Here is a 20,990-nt window from a genome sequence, read left to right on the forward strand (position 1 = left end):
GCGTTTCCTAGAATCTGAAAAATCCTGGCCCTGCCATTGAAATTGCTCCCTCATAGCATGCAAGGTTTCCCCAAAAAAAAATTCCTCAGGAGGAGAGGCAGAAGGAATGGAGTCTTCTGCGTCAGAATCCTGATATGGAGAATAAGGGCCTTCAGGAGGATTTGAGTGTTCTGAATCATCAGAGGAATAATCCGAAGAAACTGGTTCAGGGGGCTCTGCTCTAGGCCTCTTCTCTGGAGGGGGATGAGAGGCCCTGTCAGGGTGAGGTTGGGATCCCCTGATCAAAGAAATGAGATCCTCTGCCAGGCTGAGCATTTGGGAACTAGAGCTAGGCCTGTGTGAGGGGGTTTTAGCAGGCAAGGCCTTAGAAGATTTAGCTGCTTTAGCCCTAGAGAAAGCCTTGATAGTCATGGATGCAGGGGGCCTAGCAGCTCCACGTGCAGGAGTAGATATGTCTAAAGGAATAGTATCTGATAAATCCTGGGTGCCTGCTACAGCAGGAGAAATTTCAGTAGCAGATTCAGCCATGCTGTGTGAGGCCTCGGCTGTAGGAGGTAAACTTTCGGCCGAAGGAAGAACCGAGGACTCGGTTTCAGCCGAAACCGAGACACTCGCGGTTGGCTTAACCGTGGTTTCGGCCGAAACCGCGGACCGCGAGTGTCGGTCCTTTTCCTTACGCTTTTTAGCTGATTGCGAAGTCGGATTCTCCGACGGCATTTTGTAAGCAAAAGCGGGACCAAAAAACTCCTCCGCAAACTCCGACCGACGTCTAAGTGTCCGTCGGTTGAAGGAAGCACAGGCTAGACAAGCTGCTACGTCGTGGTCTGGGCCTAAGCAAGGAAGGCAGTAAGAGTGGAAATCCTTATGAGGTATTTGTTTCCCACAAGTTAAACAATTATTTACTTTTTCTGACATCGGCTGAGGCAAGAAAGAGTCCCCAATGGGGTACTTAGCTTTTTAGAAGTCTTCGGTAGTAGAAATCTCTGAATCTGACCGACCGGCACTTGCGAACAGCTTCTGCTTCGGGCACCGCGCGGCAAGAAAGACTGAGGAAAATGGCGTCGGCTGATGCCTTTATACCCAATTAACAGCAGCTATGACGTCGAGTGAAGTGCGACATCAGCCGAGGCCAGACCCAGACTTTGGAATCCGGCCGACCGAAGGGCTGCCTGAGGCAGGACAACCCATTTGTTAGGACTGCAGATGCATCCTTGAAGGACATCTTGTACTAGAAAATAGGGAATACTGGTGGCAAATTTATCTAAATGGCTCAGTGCCTCCTGGTATTAATGATATTGTTTATCCAGTGTTCTAAAACAAAGTTTTTAACAGGTAGAGAGTTCATTAAAATGACTGTTATTATTCTTATAACATTTTTTGGGGGGATTGCTGGTTTTATTAATAGTGGTAGTTAACATCTTTGTGGTTTTCAATGGAATTTCTAATTAAATTATTGGTTTTAATTATATGACTATTGTATATAAAAGGTGCTGTGATTTTGTGTAATTTGTCTGAAGAAGGTTGGGAACTCTGACCAAAAGCACTTACCATTAAACTTTGTTCTGAGTATTCTGCGGCATTTATTTTATTTTATTTACATACAGGTCAGGCATAATTTTATCGACCAGAGAAGTTATGCAAGATAAGTAATAAACTGAAGGAATTTATTTGGGAGGTGAAAAATTATGTGGAAAAAGCTGGTTCTACTTATATAGCAAGGTAGTTTTAGGTTTTTGATCTGAAGGGGTATTTTAGAGCTACACAGTTAAGGCTCATATAGATAACTCATGAAGAAGTTTATAAATTAAAGTGAAAAATGATTATGATGAAGAAATGTGGGCAGTACAATAGATAAAAACAGACTAGGATTTTGGATGCAAGTCCTTAAGGAAAATAACAACAATACAGAACAGTTTACTTATGAAGTAGAACAAGAAGTTATGTACTCACCATAACGTTCGATGTATGTAGTCCATCTCACCTCATATTCTTACCCATGAGTTCGGAGCCGAATATCGGCTCTGACTCGGCCTATTTTACTAGCTCAAAAGTCTCTGATTGGCTGGGCTAAGAGGGTATCCCATGGTACACTGCTTCGCATCCCCAGATCTAGTTTGCTGCTAACAACCCAGTTACTGCATACATAGCACACATCCATACAAACAAATTTATTCAAAGAGACTCTGCAGGATAAAATCTAACTTCCAAATCCTCCAGGCAGTGGGAAGGTGGGAGGGCAAGTAAGAATGTGAGGCGAGATGGACTACATACATCGAACGTTATGGTGAGTACATAACTTCTTGATGCTATGTAGTCCTATCTCGCCTACATTCTTACCAATGGGACACTACAACCTGGGTGGCTCATAGGAAAATACTCCTGAGAACTGTGGAGCCAAATGAAGACCTGCCTCTGGAAACCACGTCCAATTTGTAATGAGAGACAAAAGTGTGAGGAGAAGCCCAAGTGGCCGCAGCACATATATCATCCATCGACAATCTAGCTTGATAGGCTGTGGATGTGGAAACCGCACTTGTGGAGTGGGCTTTAGGTGGAAAAGGCAAATTTTTACCTGCTGTCTGATAGATGAAGGAAATACAGCTGGCTATCCATCTAGAGTGTGACCTTGGATACCGGGGAATCAGACCAGTTTTCCGAAAAGGAGACAAACAGTTGGTCAGATTTCCGGATATCTTTCTTCCGGGGAGATAGAAGCGTAACTGTCTATGTACATCCAATTGGTGAAATCTGAATTCTGCCTTGTTGGAAAAATTGGGGAAGAAAACTGGCAGCTCAACAGACTGATTTATATTAGACACAGAAGCCACTTTGGGAATGAATGATGGGTTTGGTCTAAGAGAAACTCTATCTTTATGGAAGATCAAATAAGGGGGTTTGATGGAGAAGGCTTGAATTTCAAAGACCCGCCTCACTGAAGTGATTGCTTTTAAAAATGCTGTTTTCCATGTTAGAAATTTTAACTCGCAGGTAGCTGCAGGCTTGAAAGGTGGAAGAGTGAGGGGCTTGAAGAACAAAAATTGAGGTCCCAGCGCATAACAAGTTGGGATACTGGGGGACGAAGCAATAGGGTACCTTTAAGGAATGCTTTACAAAGTCTGTGTGCCATAAGGCTAGGCTCATTGGCCACGTGGAAGTTTGATATAGCCGCCAGCTGAACTTTGATGATGGCTGATGCGGACACCTGATAGAACAGTATAGACAAAAATTCCAAAATGGAATCAATAGGAGCCGTGTAGGGATCAATGCCTCTAGAATGAGTCCAGATAGAGAACCTTTTCCATTTGCTAAAGTAGATTTTTCTAGTGGATGGTTTATGAGAGGACGACAATATATGGACTACTTCCGGCGAAAAATTATGACATCTGACTAACGATGGAAGTGGAGTAGCCAGGCTGTCAGCCGGAGCGTCCTCAGAGAGGGGTGGAACTGTCCCGACATGTGTGTTAGTAGATCTGGAAGGGGTTCCAGAATTCAAGGAGAATCCACAATGTAAGGTTGAAGGAAGGGGAACCATACTTGACGAGGCCAGTGTGGGGCAATCAGAATCATCCTGCTTCCCAAGGATTGCTCTTTCTGAATCACCCTTGAGAGAAGGGGAAACAGAGGGAAAGCATAAAGCAGATCGGAGGGCCAACTGTGAGCTAGAGCGTCCCTGGGTGATTCCCCCGGTGGGGGGATCAGTGAGAAGTAGTTGCTGCATTTCGCATTGAGAGGGCTGGCAAAAAGGTCGCAGCAAGGTTGACCCCATTTGCTGAAGATTCGCTCTGCAACCAGGCGATTCAGGGACCACTCGTAGGGCATAAGAATCACCCTGCTTAGCTTGTCCTCTGTTACATTTGTCTTCCCCGGAATGTGCATTGCCACCAGAAACCGTTGGGGAGCTATTGCCCAATGCCACACGCGCACGGCCTCTCTGCACAGTGGGCAAGATCAGGTTCCTCCTTGCTTGTTGAGATACCACACTACTGACATGTTGTCTGAGTGTATCGCAATGGTCCCTAGAGGGAAAACTTCCTGAAGTGCCTGCAACGCAAGAAGCACTGCTCTCATCTCCAGGACGTTTATGTGCAAATGTATCTTGTGCTCCTGCCACGTGCCTTGGACCGTCCTGCCGAGATAATGCCCCCCCACCCCATCTGGGAGGCGTCCGTGGTCACCGTGGCAACAGGGACGGGTGGAACAAAGGGTTTTCCTCCGTTCAAGTTGTTGGTGCACAGCCACCAATGGAGGTCCTGCTTGCATCTGTCTGTCATTTGGATTGGATGGGATAGCGGAATTCTTTGGAGAGACCATTGGACAAAGAGAAGCCATTGAAGAAGTCTCATGTGTAATCTCACTAGCGGAACCAACATGATAGTAGCAGCCATGGTCCCTAGGAGTTGAAGAATCAGTCTTGCCTTCACATGTCTCAGAGGCATCAGCGTGAGAATTTGTTTTTGCAACCCTGTGATTCTTTCTTGTGGTAAGAACGCTCGCATTTGAATGGTGTCCAACTCTGCTCCTATAAAGGTGACACTAAGGGCAACAAGGCAGATTTTTCCCAGTTTATCGTGATGCCTAATTGGTGACATAGACTGATGGTAGCGTCCCTGGTCTGAATTAGTTGATGCCTGGTGGGGGCGGTGAGGAGCCAGTCGTCCAGGTACGGAAACACCTGGAATCCTTGACGGCTCAAGTGAGCCGTCACCACTGTCATACACTTGGTGAACACCCTGGGGGCTGTGGTGAGACCAAAAGGCAGGGCTCGAAACTGGTAGTGTCTGGCTCCCAGCCAGAAGCGTAGATGACACCTGGATGCCCTGTCCATTTTGACATGGTAGTAAGCATCCTTCAGGTCGATGTAGCACATCCATGCTTCCTCTCCCAACAATGGGAGAATAGATTGTAGAGTGACCATACGGAATTTGGACTTGTGTATGTAATTGTTGAGCTGACTGAGATCTAGTATGGGTCTCAGGTCCCCTGTTCTTTTCGGCACCAAAAAGAATCTTGAGTTAAGTCCCTAATCCAATTTGGTCTAAGGGGACTGGTTGGATGACTCCTTTTTCTAGAAGCTGAGAAATCTCTGAGGCTGCTTGATCCCTTTGTCTGGGTGGAACGTCCGGGATTTTTGTTATGGGAAGAGGTACTGAAGAGAATGGAATGGTGAAATTATCCTTAATACCCATCGGTTCTGGGTGATGTTTTCCCAGGCTTCTGGATACAAGGAAATTCGACTCCCGACTGGCTCCGGATAAGCACAGTCGGGCACACCCTCAGGAATAAGAGTATGGGGAGCCACGGAAGGAGTCGCGGTCTACGGAATTGCGGGGGCCCCCTCTGCCTCTGGGGCGACGTCTCCCAATAACACCCCCCTCCCCTGCCTCAGGAGGGGGTTTCACCTTGTGTGGCAGGAAAAAACCTTTGTGATTTCTTGAACCACATCTTTCCCCCTCACTGGGCCTTGGGATAAGGCCTAGACGGAAGGGAAAAACGGACCCCTATGGCAGACAGGGTCTTTCCCTCTTGCTAGCACCTGGTGAGGGTGTCTTTCACTTTGGTCCCAAACAAAAAGGAACCATCAAAAGGGGCATCAGTGAAGGAAGACTTGAAGGCCTCCGCGAAGTGACACAGGCACAGCCAGGCTTGCCTTCCAAGGGCTACCACTGAGCTGGCCGCCCTATTCGCTCCCTCGGCTGCATACGAAATGAGTCGCATGGACGAGTTTGCGATGGAGTTGAGGGTAGAAACCTGTGCGTTAACTGTCTGAGCCACCGCTTCAGGTATGTTACCCGCAAGAGTATCTCCCAACTCCTTAAGGAGATCTCTCTGGAGCAGAGTGAAATGAGATAAGTAATTCAGTGACCTTAAGGTGAAGGTGGCTGAAGACAAGGTACGCTTCCCGTACCGGTCCATAGTCCTAGACTCCTTGTTAGGAGGATGGACCGTTGAGGAAGACTCTGCAACTTCCTTCTGGGTGGCTGCCGCCACCACCATGGCATCTACCGGGACTCCCTTTGACAGAAACTGTTTTCCCTGAGGGGCGGAGAGAAATTTGTTGGGGCGCCTAGGTACTGGCTCCACAGAATCAGGGTTTTCCCACACTCTTTGACAAATAAGGTCAAGAAGTTCATCGAAGGGTGGAGACACCCAGGAGGTGGAAGACTGAGCACCAAAAGCCTTAAGGAATACTGACTCCTCCTCGGAAGGGGTTTTGGAAGGCCAGTCTCCTCTTTGTTTCAGTATCTCCAGGATATCGGAGAAGGAAACATCATCAGAGGAAGACTTGGGGGATTCTTCTGATTCCTCGAAATCAGTATCGGAAGTGAGAGACTCGTCTTGGGAGTCTATGTGCTTCCTCTTGCACAATTTTTTTCTGGGAGGTTCCTCAGGCACAGGCTCTGAGGGACCTTCAGAAGGTGGGGGACTGCTCGTGGGGGTATCCTTAGGGCCTGGCACTCTACTGTCCAAGGATAGGTGAGTGTCAGAGGCTCTCGCCGGAGTGATAGGGGATGGAATGACCGACCCCAGTGACGTAACTGACGACCTGGCCAGCGCGCTCCGCATGGCCTCAAAGGCGGGTCCCCCCGAGTCCGAGGACCGACTGGCCTCCAAGGCCACGACCGGGATCCCCCAAGCCGATGCACCGAGTAGGAGACTCGGAACCGAAAGATGTCCCGAAGGTTACTCGAGTCCTTCTCATCTACCGAGTCATACCTCCAACCTAATCCTAAATACAAAGAAAACCATGTTAATGCTATTCTTATCAAAATGGTACGAAAACCAAAAATACACCCTTAGCATTACATCAAAAGGCAACACTACAATATAAATAGTATCATAAAATTACTGGGTATTACTACAAAAGAAAAGCTAAAATATGAGCATCATATTTTTTAAGCCATTAAAAAAATACAGCCAGTACAATTACTGGGTGTTACTACAGAAGAAAAGCTAAATTATGAACATCATATTCTTCAAGCCATTAAAAAAAATACACCCAGTACTTGGTGTACTTTATCGAGCTAGTCCATACCTCTCAGAATCTGCTAGGACCATAGCTTCATCCTATCTTCTTCCATCACTTCTATATGCAGCTCCTATTCTTACTAACCTGTACTCTACATATATAAAGAAACTGGATGAATGCTATAACATGATAGTTAAATTCGCACCTAACCTTCCATCCAGAACACATCACTGGGATGCCCTTAAACTATTACAATGGACTGAGCTTCCACAATCTCTCTCCTACACATAACTCATTACTGCACACAACTTAATTTATAAATCTAAAAACTGTCCTCCTTTAAATTACATTCTTCAGCATTACTCATCTGCAAGGGAACTGCACTCAGGAAATAAATGTCTCAATTTCAACAATCTAAAAACACAGATGGAGACTCAATGGCAGACTCACTCAACATCAAAACAGCATACTGAATTAGCTATGACATTTAAAAAATGAAAATCCTTTAAAGCCAGACTCAAATAATACATGTCCAACTCTAGGTTATGCTCCTACTCTGCACCTGGATTATCATTCCACCTCCAGCCATAAAACCTATCAATCTTTCTTGAAAATAATCATACACACTCATCACTCTAACTATATATAGCCAACATGTGAATTTCTGCCCCTATATTTATTTACATCACATATATGTTATTTGTTTTGTTTCTTCTGTTCATGCCCATAAATGTTTCTGGAGACTTTTTGCACTTCTCAAACTTTGAGTAGTTAAAAAGTGCAATCATATTCTATGTTTTATTGCTTTATGTTTTCATATGTAAACATGGATCTTTCTCCCTGTACGTCTGCTAAAAAGGGGTTTTGCCCTGTCAGATAACTGCAGTCAACATATGAAAATAAATAAAAATATAAAAATAAAGATTTTTTTAATAGAGAGTACTTTTTATTCTGTTGCTCTAAAAAGTAAAAAAAAAAAAAAAAAAAAAAAAAAAAAACAAGCAAGAAGACTGAAATCTTTGCAAAAGAAATGCACAAAAGGTGATTTCAGAGAAGCATTCAAGGTTGGTTTTGCTGATTACTGCTACTACTTCTGGTACCTCATTACCACAATCAGCAAAACCAACTTCAAATGCTTTTCTGAAATCAGCCTGTCTGTGTTTCTTTTGCAAAGGTTTCAGTCTTCTTGCTTTTTACTTTTTAGAGCGAATGAATAAAAAGCATTCTTTATTAAAAAAACTTTTTTATATTTAAATTTTTCACTTTTTAGTCTAAGTAAAATACTGTCCCTGTCATTCGCGATAAGCTTGACAGGGCCACAAAGCCAGCAAAGTTCGTTTTTTTTCCTGCTGTCTTGCTAATGACAGAGGGACAATATTTTAATAACAATCTTAGTACACATACAACAATGCAGTTTACCAATTTACATACCTAAAAGAATGATTTACAGCCAAGTCCAAATGCGACAAAGCCCTTCACTAAATTCAATCTCTCATCAGTAAACAATTGTGAAAGTAACGGCTACACAAAATTACAATATATTCCTTTAATAACTGCCCTTACTTTGATGGTGTTGATGAACTGGACTTTTACTGAACAGACAGCTTGTGAGTGGTACAAAATACAGAAAGAAAATATTTCACTGCTGGACACATCCATCTTAGATATTCCTTTGACCTAGATAGCCTGTGGACCAATGTAGTGTGTGTGTGTGTGTGTGTGTGTGTGTGTGTGTGTGTGTGTGTGTGTGTGTGTGTGTGTGTGTGTGTGTGTGTGCAGGCGTGCACCTGTATACATCTCTATGTTACTCTGAATGGATCTGGTGTGTGTGTGTGTCTTGTGTGTTGTCTTAGTAATGACAGAAGGACAACAATTTAATTAAAAACTAAAATATTTTCCCTCTGTAATTATTAAAGAAACCTCAGTCTCTGTTATTCTGTGCATATAATTACAACTTGCTTCAAAAAAGGAAAAAAGTTTACAACAAAGATAACTGGAAAATTCAGAAATGGGTTAGAGGTCCTGAAGAAACATCAGGAATATATAGTACAGATAATGACCTATGATGAGAGAAATGTGCCATCTGCAGAATCTATCTAAGCCACAAGAATGAGTGTTACTTGAACAGGACTTGTTTGTGGACCTGTTCACTGTGGAGTTCGGTGCTTCCCTGCTGTACACAACAGGGGCACTATACCAGTTGTAAATACTGTCCTTTGTCTCAGACCAAAGCAGAAGCAGTGCCAAATTCCTACAGAGTTTGAAACGTAAGTTTGAGAAACAGTTTGAAGCGTCCTTTCTAAATCTGACCAGATGAGGTAGCCCATTTTGTGCAAAGTCTGTCTGGCATTGCACATTTTTTTTATTACTTAAATCGACTCCAAGGACATTCGGTGGAAAGACTTGGAGAAAGCTGACAACACGTTATTGTCAGTTCCAATTCCCGAAAGCTTTTCTGTGTTTGGAAATTCTGCTAAATAAGCTGAATCTCCACTTGTGTTTATTGCCGATAGGTCCTTTACAAAAATATAAATAAATCTTACATCTGCTGGTTTGTAACAACATACATTTGTCACGTGTGCAGCACACACAAACACACAATTTTTGTTTGAAAAAGGAGCATCAGCCAAAAAACATTAAAGGTCCGGTTTAAACAGTTAGGGTAGCCTGAATTTAAGACTTTAAGGCTGTAAAGAGCATTAGATTAACTGCAGAAGTACACACTTGTCAATTATATCATTTAATATATAAACAGTAGTCCTTTATCAATTTGGCAAAGTTATCCAAAATGCAGTTACAATTATTTTTACAGACTCTGTTTACGAATTACCACATAGTGCAGTAAAAGATGCAGTGAGCGGTCCTGTTTTCGTGGATTCTTCATAGCGCTGGGCAGTGTGTGCATGAGTGCATGTGTGTGCATGTGATTAGCGATAAATGATGTAGAGAGATATGACAGTGTGTGTGATTAGTGAGACAGAAGTACCCCAGTTTGTGCAAAGTCTGACTGGCATTGCACATTTTTTTTTATTACTTAAATCGACTCCAAGGACACTTGGGTGTAAAGACTTGCAGGTAGCTGACACATTGTCAGTTCCGTTTACCGAAGCCTTTTCTGTGCATGGAATTTCTACTAAATAAACCGAAACTCCAATTGTGTTTATCAATAATAGGTTCTTTACAAAAATATAAATAAATCGTACATGTGCTTGTTTGTACCAACATACATTTGTCATGCATGCAACACACACACACAATTTTTGTTTGCATGTAATAGAGTACCAGCTAAAAAACACTAAAGGTCTAGTTTAAATGGTTAGGATAGCCTGTCTTTAAGACTTTAAGGACATAAACAGCATTAGAACAACTATATAAACACACACTTGCCAATTATATAATTTAATATATAAACAGTAGTCCTTTATCAATTTGACAAAGTTATCCAAAATGCAGTCACAATTAAAATGCAGTTGCAATTATTTCTCACAAACTCTGCTTACAAATTACCACACAGTGCAGTAAAAGAGTGAGTGGTCCCTTTTCGCACATTCCTCATAGTGCTGGGCAGTGTGTGTGTGTGTGTGTGTGTGTGTGTGTGTGTGTGTGTGTGTGTGATCAGCAAGAAATGATGTAGGGAGATGCATGTTTGTGTGTGTGCAGGAAATGATGCAGGGAGATGTGAGTGTGTGTGCATGTGTGTATGTGTGATAAGCGAGAAATGATATAGGGAGATGCAAGAAAGAGAGAGAGAGTGTGTGTGTGTGTGTGTGTGTGTGTGTGTGTGTGTGTGTGTGAGTTTCGCTAATGACAAGAGGGACAATATTTTACTTAAAGACTAAAATACTGCCCCCTCTGTCATTATTAGAATGCTTTTTACAGAAACTGGCTTCGCTAGACAGCCGTTCGGCGTTTCTTCCACTGTCTCGTGAGACCATGACAGAAGCACAGATGGACAGAGGTAGAAAGCCAATTTCAATAAAAAGCATTCTAATAATAATAATAATTATAATACTACTACTAATAAAATAAATGCTTGCAGTCTTATTTCCAGTATCAAATTTTGTGGCAGCCTGCAACAGTGGAGAAAAGTACAATCCCGGGCATGGTCTGGCAGTCAGGATACAAATAATGGGAGGCCTAATGATGCTGCCTAGCACCAAAGTACCAACAAATAACACATGAAGACCGTAAAGCAGTGGCTAAGTTTCCTGACATGCCTGTCTATGTAGACTATCACTGGAACTAATGGAATTTCTAGATCATCAGTGAGAAATGATGAAAACCTGTCTCTACTATTATATATTCAGCAACTGCTACAGATTCAGTGCAGCTTGGAGACAGGCCACAAATCACAAAGAGATGCAGAATAAGCAGGATCATAATGGACTGCTCTATGTTAGGGACGGCTGAAGGACCAGAAGGCAGGATTCCAGAGCAGGCATACCTGCTGATGTGAAATGAGGCTGACACACAACCTAAAAGAGATGTGGTGATGTTAATTCACATATCCTTATCACACTCACTTGGGTTTTTACATTTTAGTTCAGGGTTTTAACCTGGTTGGCAGCCTGGAAACCAGAGGGTTCTTAAAGTAAAACAACCATACAGTAGCACAGCTAGGACGGGGCAAGAGGGGCAACTGCCCTTGGCACAAGCTATTGGGGAACAGAATCAGCCATTCCCAATCTCTCTTTAATGCAAGACCAGTTTTTAAAGGGTCTATATTATATTCTCGAATGTCGACAATGTCGAATCTGACACTGTCGACACGAGAATATCGAATGCTCAGAATCTCGAGCATGTAAACGGAAATCTCCATAAGGGGAGATTTCCGTTTACTGCAGTGTAGTGCGGTCTCGGAGTTGGTATATTTAAGTAGCAGGGGGGGTGTGGGGTGCAGGGGGGTACTTTTTTCTTTTTTGGTTTTGTTTTTTTAAACACTCGAGATTTTGAGCATTCGATATTCTCATGTCAACATTGTCAGATTCGACATTGTCAACATTCGAGAATATAATATAGAACCCTTTTTTAAAAGCTAGTATTGCATTTGCAGTGACACCCGAGTGCTGTAACTCTCTCTCTGTGGTCTAAACTGTGGTAAACAATTTGCTACAGTTTAATTTTTTTTTTTTTTTTAATGATAATGAAAGCCTTAGCGCTGTAGCACTCTGTGCAGGCATGCTATAAACTGTAGCAACTGTTTGCTACATTTGTCGCAAGCAGTTTGCTACAGTTTAAAATAATACTTCTTTTAATAAAATAAGTTGAAAGAGAGTTGAAGGCAGGGCACAGAAATGGGAATTGAACAGCTGGGGCAGGATGGAGAGGGTGTGTGTTTGTCCTGAATCTGGTCACATGGTTGGTGTGCCAGTAGAAGAACAGCTTTTTTTTTTTGCCTTTTGAATGGAAGAGCTGGTGGGAAGATGTAGATGTAGTGATCAGTTTATTACAGTGAAGTGCCTTTTTTTTGGCACCCTCTGAGTGTATGGGGCTCCGGCTCAGAGTACCAGCCCAGGGTGCTACTTAAACCAGGCATGCTTCTACAGCCACACTTGGAAATTTTTTTTCCAGAAGGCACATCAACATGCCTACTTATATGTCACTAACCCTTCTCTCTAAAAATGTGTTTTTCTAGCTGATAGTTTCTTTTCCCAATGTAAATGAAGGAAAATTTTATTCACCAGTTACAAATTTCTTCAAGTGACACAAAATGTGGTGTTAGTTCCCAACTATACCTTATACGACAAACAAATTACCATGCAAACCTCTTCTTCTTCTTTCGGCTTTTCCCGGTTAGGGGTTGCCACAGTGGAACTCTGGTCCGCTAGTGATTGGCAGTAGATCTTTACAGTGCCGAGGTGCCAGCTCGACGCCCAACCTTCAACGAAGGCACGCCCATTTATGCATGTCTTTCGAGCGCAACTCAACTGCGGGGAGGACATGCAGACTCCACACAGAAGGCGCTCCAGCCAAGAATCGAACGGGAGAACCTCTTGCTGTGAGGCGACAATGCTACTGCTGCACCACCGCAACAGCAAGAAAATGTTAAGGCCATACATAGTTAATTCCTTGCCGATGGTCTAAATGATGAATCCTATGTACAGCAGTGGGACTCTGCAGCTATATTATATGTAAACAAGCAAATAAAAGAGGACATGGAAAACAATTCTAACATTTTATCAGCATCAACACTCTTTTTACCATTTTGCACATGCAGTCGCGAGTTTAAATATAAATATGAAACAATGTACTCACCAGGCTTTAGCAGAATAGTATCTGAAAAATATTAACAGAAATACAAGGTTATGACTTTGGTTTTACACATTTTTTAAACTAACATTTAGAATCAAGAAACAGACAAATTCATGTACTCATAGTCCACTGCATTATGCAAGGTAGCATGAAGAGCAGTGATATGCAGAAAAGTGATGAAATAGAAACCAATGTACTACGGTCGCAATAGAGAAAAAACAGCACTGTAGACAGTGAATCTAAACAACTGAATAACGACATGGAAATGAGGGATAGCAAATATGCAAATCATGCCATCAAACATGGCAAAATAACTTAAAAACATCTAAAGCAACTGAGCTGACAACCTATTATTAACACAGAAGAAGCATTACATCTTAGTAGCTACATTCAGGGCCAGTGTCCACAGTGTGGTGGTATGCAGCAGACCTCAGCTCCAATGCAGAAGCTACCATCAGTCCCTAACCTACCAACACTTGGTTGAGCAGCAGCTCATGGTCATGGGCCACTTTCATACAGAAAGGGATACCACACTTAAGTATGATGAACTGTGCTACATATGTAAGTGGAATCTAGCTGTCGAGGAGGGTGCTTCAACAGCCCATCACAGTGGATACCAAGGTACATGCAGCTTTAACTATCCTAGCTACAGGGATAATTCAATGACCTGCATTGGACACACTAGAAATTTTACAGATATCAGACTTGCATATCCTACACCACTTATTCAACACTGTTGTAAAATGTGGAGGAGTATATATGGTCCCTAAGGACTGCAGAGGACATAATCTTCAGTTATGTTAGCATTCTACAATGCTGCGAATTTTTTCAAAGGTCCTGGGAACCAATCGATTACACACACACACACAAACTGTCACTAAGACTTCACCAGGCCCAGAAGAAGCAAAATACATTAACAAAAAGGGCTTCTACTCCCTCAACTGCCAGATGGCTTGCAATACCCATGGTATCATCTATAATGTTTTCTCCCACCACCCAGGCAGTTCCCATGATTTTCATATCTAGCACACATCCAACCTATACCAAAGTTTCATGTGGGTTGAATTTCTACAAGATCTTCTACTCGGCAGGTGCACATTTTCAACCTATCCATCACCACAAGTAGAATCCTCCCAAGTCAATGCATACACTCACATGTAATTATAATTCCAGAACTTTCAGCTTCCTTATCTCTGGATTTCTAGCCGATATCCATTCTTTATATAAATATAAGGTAGGTCCTAACTTAAAAAAGTCCTTTGAAATGGTAACAAAGAATAGAAATAGGTTTGGTACCACAAAACGTGGGAATTGTTCTCAATGCAAGTACATATACACAGAAGAGAATGTAACAATTAACAACTTTCTAAAAACTGTAGTTAGATTTGAAAAAGGAAATTGTCAGACTACAGGAGTGATTTATTTGGCTATGTGTAAATCTTGTCCCAGTTTTTATGTAGGTAAAACTCAGAGAAGATTAAGGGACAAGATATACGAACACACATACCAAATATCCACTAAAAATGTTAATAATGCCCTATACAGGCATTCGATTGTTTGCCTGAAGTGCACAGAATTTAGGTTTGGCATATCAGAAAGAGTGCTACAAAACCCAAGGGGAGGAGACTACAGAAGCCATATAGAAGAAAGAGAAACAAGATGGCAAATTAAGTTACAAGCAAGTCAAACCCCAGGGTTAAATGAAATTATAACAATAAATCCTCTATTGAATAAAAAAAATGGAGGCTATGAAATGATTTATAAGTGGAAGTATACTTAACATATAGGGATGGAAAAGAGTATTTTAACAATAAGTATTTTATAAAGTATTTTATATAGTTTTTTCATAAAGTTTTATATAAAGTTTTTTATAAAGTTTGTGTCTTACACAAAGCTTCTAAGATGTGAATGGGTTTGAAAACAATGTATTATGGGTTCACAACAGAACAATGTTAATTGATGTGTGTTGCACTTTAAACATCTCTTTTTTTATTAATTATTTGGGTAATAACTGATGTCATCATTATTGTAGAGTATTTAAGGGGAGAAATTGTTAATAGACACAGATTCTGATGAAATCCCTGGGTATAGGGAGGAAAGCGCTCAATCTTTTTTAAGTGTGTAAGACTGTTTCAATAAAGGAGTTGTGAGGGAATCCCAGTCGTGGCAGTGTGCTTTTCATCTGTATACTATATCCATTCTTTGTCTTGCCATCAAAATCTCTGAAAGATTCATGTATGAGCAACTATATGAACATCTTAATAAATATGGGCTGCTAACTGAGGTTCAACATGGCTCCCATGCTGAACACAATGCACCAAATGCCACACCCAAAAGTGTCAGAATAAATTTTCTCCTCAGTGGAAAAAGGCTACTTGAGCTCTATTAACAAACCTTTACAGGACCTTTAAAAGTTTTAACCACTCAACACTAATATACATTAATACCACTGTACTTAGTGACAACACAGTCACTGGTTTCAAAGCTACCTACCTAACAAACCATTTATAATACACAAGGGAAATCTATACACTAGCACATGCAAAGTTTCTGCAGGAGTCCCTCAAGGCTCTATACAAGGCCCCATTATGTTTTCTCTATTTATTAATAACATTACTACCTGCATTCTACCAACTAACATCACACTTTATGAAGATGACATCATCCTGCATACAGAAGTGGTTTTACTTCTGCAGCTGCCCAAACAGAGCTGTACAAGGATTTCTCAGCTTTCTGCAATACTCTAAATGTGGCCATGTTATCTGGTACACCACAAAACTACTAAAAACCTTCCCATTAATGATTCTCAAACCCAAGATGGTACCCATAACAGCAGTGGACAAATACAAATAGCCAGGACTAACTATGGAGCTAACTCCATCATTCAAAACTCATACCAACTTAGTTGTTTCAAATGTCTTGACTCATCTGAAAACTGCTGACTCCATCTCCAAACACCTAATAAAGGAAGCTAGACAAATCCTAGGTAAGAATGTCTATTTACAGAGTCGGTATGCTCTGTTAACTGTCTCCATATACTAAGTTTACAATTCCAACAAGAATCAGTTTACAATTCCAACAAGAATCAATCTACAAATTCTAGATTTATCAATATCTCTCCCCAGCTGGAACACCACTACTTTACCCTGCAAAAAGCCAGAAGTCTACCAGTAACAGCTGCTATCAACTCTTACCATCAAAATACTGAAAAGCAAATTCTACTCCCTTCTTGGAAAAAGGTTACAAATAAAGTCCCCCTATTCTATTAGGAGTCTTGAGAGTAACGTTACGACTCTAATAAGATCCCCTTTTTTGGGCTCACTGCTGCTGAAAATGGTTTAGTAAAGCTGTACCCTCTAATTGGAACTACCTCCCCATAGAGCTCAATAAAATTACAGAACACAACTTTCAGGAAAAAAACTGATGAAACATTTTACAGACACATACAAATGTTCCTGCTTCCAGGACAAAGAGCAAGGTATTACCATTTTAAGTATGTAAATAGTCTTAACTCCCTCTACCTGGACTACAACTACATACTTTACTACTACTAATCTTAAATATAATCCCTCCTCCTGTAGTGTTCTACTTATAGTCTTAGACATAACCCAAAATGATATATAAAGGCACACTGTTTTAAAACTTAAAAAGCAAAGCTCTGGCAGATTCCCACACCTGTCCAGAAATATGGTTGACTCTCCCCCACTGGCTGCTACATGTATTTAAATTCATGCAGCAAACACTACAGCAAAAATAGATATTATCTGTTACTATAAAATGTCTTTTGTAGACTAAAATATCAATTCAGTGTTACTCTTTACAGTGTATTGTTTCAGTGGTAATTCTGTCTAAGCTCTGAAGCAAAACTCCTCCGCACTGACATAATCCTCATCACGGAATGCAAAAAGTTGAACAACTATGTGCTAAGTTTTATCTGTATAACTCTGAAGCAAAAAAGGTCACTATACAGTTAAGACATTTTACATAATAATATTAGAACAGGAAAGGACTTAGGAAATTTGTAGAACTTCACTGACTGTTTCTGATGTAAGTAGGCACTAAATTTACCCAAAAGTATATCAGTAGTATCTTTGGATCAGAGTGGGTAACCATTGTGAATTAATTCAAAGCACTGATGTGTGGTACTTGTAATCCATTTGATGCAGTTAAAGAAGGATTTATAATTATCAATGGCTTCAGATGCTAAGTTTAACTTGTGTTCCACCTTCATCTTCCTTTTGGTAACTTTCAGATTTTTGCAGCTCTTTAGATTTATTATAGGCCATAATTAGTTTTACTAACTTTCCTATCTGTCTGTTTCCACATATGACAAACAGTGTAGCAATTTGCTAGTCCTCCTTGGCATGTCTGCCTCTGCACATGTGGCAACGATGAAGCACAGCCTCAAGCATGGTCAGGCATGCTTCCTGTGATGACGACTACTCAATCACATGCAGTTTGACAGCCAGACTTCTCCACTTAGCCTGAACAACGCTGTCTCCGTAATGTGGTTCCATTGATTTATTATTTAACCCTTTCAGCACACTACCTGCAATATGCAAGCCGTGATTCATAACTAAGCAGTTGAGGGTCATGTTGAGTTACGGGATACTTAACATTTAGCACTGTGAGGTGCTTGGCTATGAATATCAGCCAAAGTGTGCAACAAAGTCATGCACCAACAAATTGCAATGTATTAGAAACTGATACTCCTGAGCAACATGGCTTCTAATCTCATTCAGAGCACATATGTTAGTAATGTCTTAAGACACACGTAATGAATACTGTACTGATCATATTTTACAAAATAAAAAAACTTAATTGTAAGAAGCATGTTTAGCATGTTTGATAGCATGGATGCAGTAGTAAGTACCTGCTACAGCACCAGATGCTCAACAATCTTTCAAATCTCAAATCCTTTATTCATCAAATCCTCCAAATATCAGCTGGCACAGTCTTGCAGAATGTCACTCAAAAGACCTACAACCCAACCCTCCATCTGCCAGCACCTGAAAGGATTAGCACTTGTTCAGAGTACCATATTCTTCACAACAAAGCTCCCCTTGGATTCTGTGAGAAAGAAAGGAAAATTAAGTGAATTACCCATCTCATTAAGGAGTCCCACAAGCAACTTAATGGCCTAGCTTAGGGGAAAAGAAGGAATTTTTGCACTACCACTGGTGTTAGAAAATGATCTTCATGGAACTCCAACCTCATAGTTGGAGGACTTCATGAGTTAAGAAAATGCTGTCTGATAAGAAGGTAAGTTACACAAGGCAAAATTCAAAGCAACTAAGAACAGTAAAATACAAAAAAAAATGCAACTCTTTATCCCTGGTCATGAAGTGCAGAGAGATAATTGTGACCCACATGAACCATGTTCAATTAGCAGCAAGCATGCTGAAAGGGCTGGACTAGGAGGATGGGAGTGAGCGGCTGCAGTAAGTATTTCTTCAACAGACCAGGGTTCAAAATCACAATGGAAGAAAAAGCCTTCTCCAACCTTGAACCCTCCCTCTAAAATCACCTACCTAGTGAAGTGAGAGAGCAAAGTACTCTGGAAAATTTTAAGAACAAACTAAAAGAGCATGTCATTAATGAAACCAAGTGCAAATGCTTTCAAGGCAGGCTAGTAATCTAGTTTCTACAAAGGTCACCTATGACTCTACCAATCATTCTTATTCCCAATGAACAATACTATACCACATAAATACCTATGCAACCATCTAAAGAATGCACATGTAAAATGTTACATCATGTAAAGATAAATGCACACTACTTAATGAATGTATTTATTTACACATTGAAACTGTTCTGATTATCTCTTGAATGTTTACTGATGCAAATTATCTTACTGTGAAAGTCTGTTCTAAAATCTATCTGAAAGTTTACTGATTTACAAAGCTGTAAATTGGTACAGATCATGGAAGAAAAAGGTCATCTGACAAGCCCATTTACCCAGATATCAGATTGCAGATAAAATAAATAAATACATAGATACATACATACAATCAAATTACAGTGAAGATTCTGAGGCAGATTACCAAACCAGATAAGATTCATAGATTAGTACTAGGCTATTTGCCCTTGTGGACCATTTTAAGCCTAGCCAAGTACCCCATGTGAGAATCAAACCCTGCACCTTGTGTCTGCAAGGTAAACACCTTAACCATTCTGCCATTCCCCCACTTTTGTCCCCGTTTGTCCCCTCATCATGTAGGTTTTGCACAGATTTGAACTGCATACCTGTAGTCACTTCATGTCCAAAATAATAATCCCCGTATGACTGAATACAGGTAATAGTCAAATGTGAATGGGAACACCCCTCACCGTGGAGTATGGACTGTAACAACCCCACCCATAATATGTATTGTCAACAGAATAAGCTGCTGACAGGTGCCCAAATACCTGTGTCTATAAACACAGGCAAAAATTCATAATAGGGAGGAAACTCCCTGCCCATATGCTTCATCTGACATTTGAACTCAGCCAGGGAAGTTCCGTTCACCAAGCAAACAAGCATAAACCCAGATCACTACATGAACACTCTGATATTTGTCTCATGGCATCAATATGTATCGATCTTTTCAGGGATGTACTGAACAGCATGGCAAGATCTGCATTACATTTAAACAAATATGATAAAGACTATAACAACATTACTAGTTTAAGTAGCCACCATCCAATCCTGGACATACTTTGTCTTTTACTCATGACAGCCTATGTAACAGGTTCCCAAGTATTACACTGCTATATCGACTAGTACCAGGTAGCAATTGATGGCATGTGAGCTATGCACAAGTGTCCCTGAATGGAGAGGAATGTACTGCTGCCATGGCTAGGATTCAGAAGGGGTTACTGCCAATGCTAAGCCCTAAGCTGGTCATTTTCCCACTGGCAATAGCCCTGTCTGACTCAAAACAGGTCCTCTTCACGGATTCTATAGTCTGTAGAATCACTGCAGTGGGCTTTCTCCATTGTGATACTCAATGCTAGTCTGTTATCATTCCAAGGGGAACACTCTTCACTAATTAGCGTTGTGCACGCTCCTGAAATTGTTCACATGCATAAATTACAATAGTGAGCAATGTCTATGAACAAAGCCAAAAAGCTGTGCTCCTCCATTCCAGTCAATGGGAAGACCATATAAAAGTAATAGTAGGTATGCATCTGTGGAAAGGCTCCAGTGGAAGGAGGGTGTGTGTATGTGTGTGTGTGTGTGTTTGTGTATACATGTGTGTGGCACACTGTATGTATGTTTGTACTGGTATGACTGGGAGTGTGTGTGTCTCTATGAGTGCAACCATTTGAGGGGTGTGTCTGCGTGTGTCATATCTATGCAGAGAGTGCGAGTGTGCTTGTATTTGTGTGTGTGTGTGTGGGGGGGGGGTGATTAGCATGCCTCTGAACTCCCCTAGACTAATGAGCAAAGCCAGTAATACTAGGGGCTCACTAGACACCATGAACATTTTAACAATATTAATGGAAGTCCATAATATGGAAGGGCACTAGACACCAGGGATACTTTAACAACACTTATGGAAGTCTATAATATGGGGGGGGGGGGGTGCTAGACACTAGGGACACTTTATAAATATTAACGGAAATGTGTACTATGGGGTGGGACACTAGATGCCAGTGACAGTCATTAATAATACTCAAAGTCACTTAAAAAGTTAACTGAATAGTTTTTTTTCACAAAAGACATTAGTAGTATGGGGAGGGACACCAGCTACCAGGGACATTCTTTAATACTACCCTTAGGTAC

At 41.2% G+C, this 20,990-nt stretch overlaps 1 protein-coding gene across 43 annotated transcripts in view; it reads right to left on the minus strand.

Annotated features, from left to right (window-relative positions):
• Positions 1 to 20,990, minus strand: part of LOC122809254 (titin-like) — a 3,339,665-nt gene that overhangs the window by 833,015 nt on the left and 2,485,660 nt on the right. For all 43 annotated transcript variants that reach the window (XM_044080625.1, XM_044080596.1, XM_044080621.1 and 40 more), the window contains one exon: positions 13,226 to 13,246. In XM_044080625.1, coding sequence (XP_043936560.1) covers positions 13,226 to 13,246 — 21 coding nt within the window. The remainder of the gene's footprint in view (positions 1 to 13,225; positions 13,247 to 20,990) is intronic.

Source organism: Protopterus annectens, chromosome 8.part0 (genome assembly GCF_019279795.1).
Source record: "Protopterus annectens isolate FY-2018-M chromosome 8.part0, PAN1.0, whole genome shotgun sequence".
In the NCBI taxonomy this organism is placed as follows: domain Eukaryota; kingdom Metazoa; phylum Chordata; order Ceratodontiformes; family Protopteridae; genus Protopterus; species Protopterus annectens.